Source organism: Trifolium pratense, linkage group LG6, assembly GCF_020283565.1.
Source record: "Trifolium pratense cultivar HEN17-A07 linkage group LG6, ARS_RC_1.1, whole genome shotgun sequence".
Classification (NCBI taxonomy): Eukaryota; Viridiplantae; Streptophyta; class Magnoliopsida; order Fabales; family Fabaceae; genus Trifolium; species Trifolium pratense.
The window spans coordinates 391,436-401,260 of record NC_060064.1 but is presented as its reverse complement, the minus strand read 5'-3'; the positions used below and the strand labels follow the sequence as shown (position 1 = coordinate 401,260).

The 9,825-nt window shown below is 34.4% G+C and overlaps 2 protein-coding genes across 2 annotated transcripts; one reads left to right on the top strand and one right to left on the bottom strand.

The window, feature by feature from the left end:
* The first annotated feature begins 761 nt into the window (after window positions 1-761).
* LOC123889539 (auxin-responsive protein SAUR32) lies at window positions 762-1,518 on the top strand. Its single transcript, XM_045938912.1, has 2 exons — window positions 762-909; window positions 1,045-1,518. Exon 2 carries the CDS (start codon window positions 1,049-1,051, stop codon window positions 1,364-1,366), a length of 318 nt encoding a protein of 105 aa, XP_045794868.1. The 5' UTR covers window positions 762-909; window positions 1,045-1,048; the 3' UTR covers window positions 1,367-1,518.
* Window positions 1,519-2,494: 976 nt separating this feature from the next.
* Window positions 2,495-9,402, bottom strand: LOC123889538 (CDPK-related kinase 3). Its single transcript, XM_045938911.1, has 11 exons — window positions 8,166-9,402; window positions 5,496-5,626; window positions 5,083-5,124; window positions 4,836-4,944; window positions 4,628-4,706; window positions 4,171-4,467; window positions 3,836-3,945; window positions 3,572-3,679; window positions 3,267-3,329; window positions 2,961-3,128; window positions 2,495-2,828 (listed from the first exon to the last, which is right to left on the bottom strand). Exons 1-11 carry the CDS (start codon window positions 8,700-8,702, stop codon window positions 2,691-2,693), a joined length of 1,782 nt encoding a protein of 593 aa, XP_045794867.1. The 5' UTR covers window positions 8,703-9,402; the 3' UTR covers window positions 2,495-2,690.
* Between the last annotated feature and the right edge of the window lie 423 nt (window positions 9,403-9,825).

Here is a 9,825-nt window from a genome sequence, read left to right as displayed (position 1 = left end):
CACAGTAGTTAGTAGTATTATATAAATAAATTAATTAATAACACATATACTCCGATTAAGTATTCAGAAGTAGAGAGAGACTAATATGATCACCACATCTGTCCTTGATCGTACGAGTGTAAAGTGACATTGGAAAGGTCAAGGTTGCATCCGATTCTAAACCACTAACAAATAAAAATAAATACTACACATCGGAAGTGAGACGGATATTATTTGTGTGTAACTGTATAAACTAATCAATGATTCTTGCTGCATATCTAAATTAGGGATTGAATACAAAATTTTGGTTAAAGTAGAAGAGAATAGCGTCATCTTTTTGTTTGGAAAAGTTAACGTGTGTCCATAGTTATGACACATGTTAGTGATTCAAAAATGTAAATATTTTATCATAATTCGTACATATTTAATTGACTTTTTAAACTTTGATCACAAATTAATTGTACAAAATTTAATAGAAAGTTTCTACAATTGGATTCTTAGCAAAACCCTTTTATTTTTATAATTATATAAATAAATATTCTCTTTTTAAATATATTAAATAATTAATATATCTGATTCATATTATAGACCAGATACATAATTATTTAATTAATAAAAAAATATTTATTTATAATTTTTTTTGACACATGAGAGACTACCAAAATCTAAAAATATATATATTTTTACCAAAATTAGACTAAAAATATGACTTAACTTTTGTTTTCATTTAAGATCAATGTTTAGGGCAGCCAGAAAACATGGCTAAGATTATGAAAGTGATTCTAATCCAACGGTGAAGAGGCCAAGTGAGTAAATGAGTGTCGACATACAACACAGTTGTCATATATATCCCAATCCCACCCCATAAGTCTTTCTAGTTTGGAATGCATTTTCCTTTGATTTTGTTTTTGTCTGAGTGAGAGATATGATGTACTTTCTTACTCTTACTCTTATCACACCCTTAAATTTTTTTTGTTTTCTTTTGAGGTTTTCTCTATAAACACACACTCACAAAACTTGTCTCTCGTTTTTTCATTTTCTTTTGTTTCTGTTTTTTTGTTGCAGATAGATGGGAAGTGGTGAGAGAAGTGTTAGAGGGTTTGTTCTGCATGGGAAGAAGCAAGAATTCAAAGATGTACCAAAAGGGTGTCTTGCAATCAAGGTTGGTCAAGGAGAAGATCAACAGAGATTCGTTGTGCCAGTTATATACTTCAATCATCCACTTTTCATGCAACTTCTCAAAGAAGCAGAGGAAGAATATGGTTTTGATCAGAAAGGAACCATAAAAATTCCATGTCATGTTGAAGAGTTTAGAAACATTAGAGGTTTGATTGATAGAGAAAAGTCTCTTCATAACAACCATCATGTTAGATGCTTTGGCTTTTGAAACTAAACCATGTTTTGGTTTGGTTTTTCCTTCTTTGTTAGAGATTAAGATGATGGTGACGAAACAATGTTACATATTTTGCTATTGTAGTCACTTTGTTCTAATTTTAACTTGTTCATTTCAATAATAAATAATAATGATGAAAAAAAAAAGCAAGAAAAAATAGATGCTTTTAATTATTTTCCTTTTTCTAATTTTCTTTTTCTTTTATGAGGAATTTGTTGTTGCCATTGAATGGAAATGGAGTAATTGGTGCACTACCCAATTTGGAAAAGGAAAGAATTGAAAAGAAGGAAATGACAATAATGTAGGGCCAAAACGGTTTCTATCTTTTGAGTCACTGAATTCAACTTACGTACGTAGTCTCTAGTCTATTATATCATCACCACAGTACATACCAAACAACACCTCTCTCTGCTTTCTATCCATAGTTCTTTTTGTAGGTGAATTATGGTGGGTGAAGTAACTAATCATGTGCAACATATACAAATATGGCTTGTGTACATTCACATTCGCAATTGTAAATGCACATAGCGAGTATCATGTAGACCGTCTCATCCAACTTTAAGAAAATCAAAGTTGCACGAAGATATAGAATGTCTTATCTTGATCGAATGGTTCAGATGTTATCGGCAGTCACATCGCACACAATTCAAATCCAGTATGTATTAGGGTTAATTTTTTTGCTAACTTTCAAGAATGTCCCTTAATGAAACATGATGTATCTAACCCAATTTCAAGGGTTTGAGGATGATGCAATCTGTTTACTATAGTTAACCAAACATAGCATTTCATCTTGACACCTCAACAACCACTTGATGATGTTGAATTGTGTTAATCACCAACATCTTTGCCATAATCCCCGCAATCAATCAATCTTATCCTTCCACTAATATCAAAAAGCTTATCCGGTTGTTAAAGATTTGTTAACATATCACCCACATATTAATGCACTTATTTGTAAAAGAAATTACTAATACACTTACTAAGTCGCTAGTTTTAATTTTCCAGATACTTGTAGTAAAAAAACCATATTGATAGAAATTAATTTAATTTTGACTTGGCTGACATTCACAAACAAATTAATAAGCATGAACTCAAACCTATTGGAGCACATTATCTGAAAAATATTGCAAAAGGTGGGGATTTTAAACATAAAATTTACTCAACATTTCTCATATTTGCCAACACATTCATTTATACACATTCCACTTTTCGCCACCCCGAAAGATAAATTAAGAAGAAAAAAAAATAATCTTTATAAAATCTATAAATAAACCTATAAATCTTTTCCTCCAAACTTTATGTGCCAAAGGACTCAAGACTAACGAGGTCTTGGAAGCGAACTCCGCATAGTCACGCCATGCAAAAATTTAGTATATCCAAGTAAACTAAGCTTTCCGTCAGTATGTCGTATCCAATCTCTGAGAACCGAATACGCCGAAGGACCAAGATTTAGCTCCTGCAGCCATGTTAATGATATATTTTTTTAAAAAAAATAGAGCAGCATAACTGTATGTCCTAGACCTAGTCAAACCTGAAAATGGAGGTATGCATTATTTATTATATTTGCAAGAGAAATTAATATACTTACTCTTGCTAATTCTTCGATTGATATCACACGGTTTCCCTCAATCTCAAAATGCTCAAATGCAGTGCAAGCGATATCTTCCCACCTATCAAGTGCCTCCAATTGATATGTGCTAGTTGCAGCTGCACAAAATTCTTCAAAATCCATCTTTCTATAGGCAAGCGGCTCCATCTATAAAATTAACATGCAGAAGTTTAGGGGATATAACTATATAAGTAACTTGTTATGACTGAAAGTCTAAGTTGACGATGAAACATGAATGATTTCCAATGAAACAAATGTTGCACTCAAAAATTTGTCCATACATACAGTGTGTATGATGTCAGGAACCCTTGATTCCCTCATTGCATCAGTCGCATGACGTGCAAGAGCCTGCAAAGTTCAATATTAAAATAATTTATGATGATGAAAGGTCAAAAGTGACACAAGAAATTACACAAAGTGATGGACACAAACTCTCAATACAGGTATGAACAGGGAGAAAAAACATATGCATAAATGAGCAAGTTGTGCTGATTAAATGACAATCCTCTTAACACACAAAAAACATAAAACATTAACATTTTTTCCACCATAACAAGACCTGAAGATTTAACAGTGAAGCAGAAGATTACCATTTTAAAGTTGTCGAGAGAGACGTGCCCATCTCTATTTGGTTCCAACAATCTGAATTGCGCTCTAAGATACACCAACTGATCCTCTGTCAATGCTTTTGAAAGGGCCTAGATTAATTAAGTGAAAAGATGAGTATGAAATAAGAATCAAGTACAGAAAATCAAAAAAACAACACCAACAAACTATCCTCTAATTTCGATATCATTAAAACCTCTATGGTCATATCAGTGTAAGCATATTCCAGGAAATGAAATAAATAATACCTTTACAGCGGCCCGTTTGAATGGTGTCGCATGAAGATAAGATTTCACCAACTTATAAATTAATATATCTAAAGGGATAGGACGGCTTTCATCCCTCAACCAAGGGTGAGCTGCAATTGGACATGTTTGCATTAATTAGTTTTAAAATTAAACTTGCAATGACACTGTTACTATAACTATGACTATTCCTAATCGAACCAAGTGAGTAATAATAATATCAAAATGTTATTCTTTGACGTGACATTATACAGCTGAGAATTTAATGATGATCAATAAGAAGCATTATGTAGCATATAACACCGACCTTACTAGTCTAAATTGATAAGACAACTTACTTAGAGCTTGAGCAGCAGTCATTCTTTTCCTGTAGTCCTTGTTTAGGAGCCTTTTAACAAAGTCCTTGCCCTCTGGAGACACAGATGGCCAAGGTAAATCATCAAAGTTAGGATCAGCTCTGAGAACTGTACGAAAGATTCCCGATTCTGTTCGTGCCCAGAATGGTCGACTTCCACATAATAAAATGTAGGTGATAACACCAATACTCCATATATCTGCTTCCACACTATAAGACCTGTGAAGAACCTCAGGTGCAACATAATATGCACTCCCAACAATGTCATTCAATCGTTCCTCTGTATATCAGCACGGACAAATGGAAAAGGTAAGTTTATATATCCAGTATCCACAAACATCTAATGAAGCATGCATGAAAAGAAGCAGCAGACCGAAGTCTTCGTTAAAAGTAGATAGTGTTGCATGGAAACAAAAATTGAGAATTGTTTTATTTATAACCTGGTCTAATGAAGTCAGACAAACCAAAATCAATAAGCTTCATATCAGCATCTTCACTTCTTGAAGTGAAGAGAAAATTCTGTAAAATTGAAACCGGACAAAGAATCATCAAAATTGCTTACATTCTTATCCAGGTATAATTAAGCATACAGGATTAAAATGAGAACTAGACGTTACAAGTTGTTATGGAAAGATTTAATGCACAAACCTCGGGTTTCAGGTCACGATGCACCACACCTTGAAGATGACAAAAGGCAGCTACACTTAGAATTTGCAAAACTATAACTTTTGCATCTTCTTCGGTATACCTTCCTCCCCTGGATGAAAAGAAAACATTTTTCAACCACACTAAAACAGTATATTGCGTTAAAAATCACCCAAAAAACAACCTCCTAGTATACAAGGTTCCAAACAAAACCCTCTTGGAAAATCACAGTTATATCAGAAAAACTAACCTTGACAAAATTCGGTCAAGAAGCTCCCCACCTTCACACAATCTGATAAGAAAATAAGTCATGAACATCACTATATGAGGATACCACAAATAGAAGATGCATGTTTAACTATACCTAAACACAAAGTATCCTTCATCAAAATATATTTTGAGTAGACTTAAAAATGTTTTCTCGAGTATAAAAAAGTTGTGACTGAACATAATGCAAAAATAAATAAAACTTAGAAACTGGAAATAAATCGCAAAGACTGACAAAAAGCGATGGGTAAGAGAAAACCGATGCCCACTCTGCAGTTTGATTCGCCCATTTAGTAAAAATGTGTACAAATAAGATATAACGACGATTCAGTTCTCTAACAATCCTACAACAAAGCCTCGTTATAGATGATTCTGAAACAAGATAAAACGACATACTCCATAACTATGTACACATTATTGGCATCCTCACAAGCATCGTGAAATTTGATAAGATGCTTATGGCCTGACAGAGCTTTCAATAGCTTCACCTCCCTACGAACATCTTCAATTGCTATTGCTGAGGTCATCTGCCAAATCAAGCATATTACATAAATATAGTTTATAAGGCATGACTTAGTGAATCTTATGATATGGTAGTAGTGATTACAGTTGCATATATCATAAGACTAATTACGGCCCAAATAGCAGACCTGATTTAAGACATTCCCAAACATATGTTTCAAAATGTACAAGATAAACATACTAGGTAAGTAATATTCTCAAACAATCTCTTTGAGGGGGCCAAAATAGGTAACTGAGGTGCTCAAACAGCATAAATTCCTTTATACTTTAATACAATTTATGTGTCATATTATTCATAATGTTGGTTGTGGCGCGGTGGTAACAATCTTTTTGGAAACAAGGCGTAATGACACTGAGTTCGATTCCAGCAAGATGCATTTTGCTATTTTCGGGAAAAACTTTAACAATCGATATTTAAAAAAGAATGTTCCTGCAGGAATCGATCCTGTGACCTGTTACGCACATGAATGAGCTTAACTACTGAGTCACTGCAGATAGGGATAAAATAGACAGAGAACATGCAAACGACAAAATATATATATTCCCATAACGGTTCTAAATATTAACTGAAGATATTCAGAATGAGTAATATGCAAACGACAAAATAGCATATATGTACCGTTACACGCAAGAAAGAGCTTAACTACTGTATCTCTACACATAGGGATAAAATAGACAGAAAACATGCAAACGACAAACTATATATTCCCCTAACGGTTCTAGAAATTAACTGAAGATATTCCAAAAATGAGTAATGTGTAAACGACAAAATAGCAGGTAAGTTTTGATTGTCAATAATACGTATATGTAAAATCAAATAAAATACCAATTGTACTAGAGTCTAGAAACTGCAAAAAGCTGAGGAATTGAAAAAAATTGCTACTGCTTTTGAAGTTCTAAAATCATAAAATATAATTCACATGACAAAGTTATCAAAATAAATAATCAACCACGCTAAAAAAAAATTATTTTTCTTCACCTGTTATCTTTTTTCTTACAACACAACAAGCTCAATAGGATTGTTGAGCTAAAAAAGGTCATGTTTTTCATTATTGAAAAAATGGTAAGTTTTGATTTAGATAGTCATTATGGTGAACTGATTAGGAAGTTGTCTAGTATCACCTTAAGAAATATCCTACATGATTGGAGTTCTGATGTTTGTAACCGATATATCGCACAATGTATTCTAAAATTTATTTATTGATTTTGTCGGTTGTTGTCGATGCGTTAAATATCATTAAGGGACATAAAGATTTACGGAACATAGTACAATGAGTATGCTTCAGAAGTTTGTAACTGATATATGACGTGTGTATTCCAAAATATATTGATTGATTTTGTCGGTTGTTGTCGATGCGTTAAATATCATGAAGGCACATAAAGATTTTTATTGTAAAAAAGTGATTTCATTCGTGCATGTAAAAATGGTATATATTTTCATTATTGGTCCCTATTTAAATTTTATCTGATTCTACTCTCTGCATACAATAATTTTTTTTTTAGCTTCTCACTAGGGCTTACAAGCACATTACTTTTGTATTTTGAGAGAAGGAAAGGAGAAACTTGTGCAAACACCATGGCTTGAATTTTATTTTTCACCCTCCACGAGTGGATTTGTTTTTCACATGTTTCAAACCAGAGAGCTTCTACTTGAGATTACTGTACACATTTGCCCCCACTGCGGACCTAGTGTGGTGCCACTACGTCAACCCGCTCAGGTTTCTTAGTAAATCGAGACTGTTCAAGATTTTCTATTTATAACAAAACTGGAAGAGTTTTTACCTAGTGTGGTGCATTATTCTGACAGCTAATATACACACTCAAGATTTTAATAAATAAATATGCTTCCAAGAACGGAAACACGACTCATAATTGCTTAGAGGCCAGGCTAGTTTTTCTGAAGCACACTCATTATTCCATAAATCTTTGTCCTTAATGATATTTAAGGTATCGACAACAACCGACAAAATCAATCAATATATTTTAGAATACATGTGCCATATATCAGGTACAAACTTCTCAAGAACACTCGTTATACTATGTTCCATAAATCTTTATGTCCAATAATTATATTTAACACATTGACAACAACCGACAAAATCAATAAATAAATTTTAGAATACATGTGTGATATATCGGTTACAAACATCAGAACTCCAATCATGCAGGAAATTTCTTAAGGTGATGCTAGACAACTTTCCAATCAGTTGATTCAGTTCACAATTAAATTACCAGTTACAAACAAAGCATTGTAAGAACATAGCATAGGAAAACCACATGACAAATAGCAATAGCCTAAGAATCTCATAGATTCCTGAGAATGAACAGAGCAAAAGACCAACACAAAAGGGCCAATCAAGATCAACTTGAATTGTCCAAATGCCATCATCATAATCAAGTCCAAATAATCAATCAACTAAATCAATATGCATAATTGAAGACAAAAAAGACAACCTAGTCAAGTTATCATTTTTTTTATCAAGTAAGATTAAGGTAGATAAATAACATTGGGAAGAATTGGAATTGGATTAAGGGCATGTTTACCTTAGACTTGGAGATGATCTTAACAGCAACAGGTTGATCTTTGAGATCACCCTTTTTGGCCCTAGCAGCACAAGTATGACCAAAATGCCCTCTCCCTACTTCTTTCCCCAACTCATACTTAGCTCCAAAATTCTTGCTATATCCAAAGCTCTTATCCAACGACTGTGAATCAGCTTCAACACCACTCTCCTCTGGAATTGGCCCTTCTTTCGGCTTCGCCTTCCCTAACCTCTTCGCCAAAGACTCCCTTATATGCTTCGCCGGAGAAGGAGGCGGAAACGGCCGCCGGAAAAATCTTCTGGGCGTAGACGCCCTAGCTGGCGACGGACTTGGGTTTACTCCGTGAGGGTAGGGGCTAGGCCATGGACTAGCGTGGGAAGACGACCGAGCTGGCGTATTTTTCACAGACGGAATCCCGTTGGGGGTAGATGGTAACGGAGTCCGATTGCCGTCTTCTGAAGTGGCAATTATGGTGGTTGTGTTTTGCTCACGGTCGTTATCGGCGCCGGGAATTGTCTTCCCGTAACACTGACCCATGGCGACGGAGAGCTTACTTGTTTTAGATCAAACAACAGAGTACATTCCAGAAGATTCTACTCCGATCCGGTTATTTACCGGCAAAAGAGTGAGATCTGTTAAAAGGAAAACGATAAAACCAGAGAATTTTGAGTCAGGTAGAGAGAGAGAGAAAGAGACAGAGACAGAAACACACACACACACACGAAGAACCAAACCAAAAACAAAAACAAAAAAATGAAAAGTAAAAGCAGACAAGGTCTGGTCTCAGTGTTAGAAGTAACAAACAAACACAAAACAAAACATACTCTCTCTACTGTTTGTTTATTAGGTAGTAGTAAGTGAATGAGAAACTATAAACAGCAAAGCATTGCGTCACTGTTTAAGTAAGTAAAACAGTGAGGACCGTTGATCTGTGCCGGTTAGAGTAATCTGAGCCGTTAGTTACTTTCTACTTTTTACGTTAGTGTGTTTTATTGCATTTGTTTCGGTTAATTTGTAAAAGAGGTAATTAAGGGATTGTGGGCCATAGATGTGGGTTGGGTTAATATTAAATTGAAGAAGGAGGGTTTAGGGTAGTGGGTAGAGCGGAAGGTAGTAGGAGATAAAAGTATTTTTTTCGCTAAAGACGACGTAGTGATGGAATCAGAGCTGACGAAGTTGCAGTGATGATGAGTATGACTAAATACAACAACAGAACACAGCCTTGTCCGAAGCTTCCAAAGAATCGCGCCTTCTGTGGGGGGATGGCCTTTGGTAAGGTAATCTCCTTTTTGTGAGCCGTTGCTTTGTATCAACGGCTGAGATTGCATAGTTACTTTATTTTGAGGTAATAATGTTTTGTCCTATACAATCAAGATATTGAACTCAAGTGATTAATGAGTTCCCCTAAGACAAATTGTTAGATAAAACTTGAGTTTGATTCTTGATGAAAATAATTTTTGGTCAGGTTTTCTTTATCTCGCGGTTGAACTTTGAATTAACGATAGTGGCTTCTAATCACACTACCAATTTTTTTTCATTTACTTGCAAGGAATGCATATTCGATAATATGGAGAAAGAACACATAATAGATAATGGAAGACTATTTTCATGATATCGTGTGGCACTTCGTGGATGTAAAGAAATAAAAGTATTTTTTTAA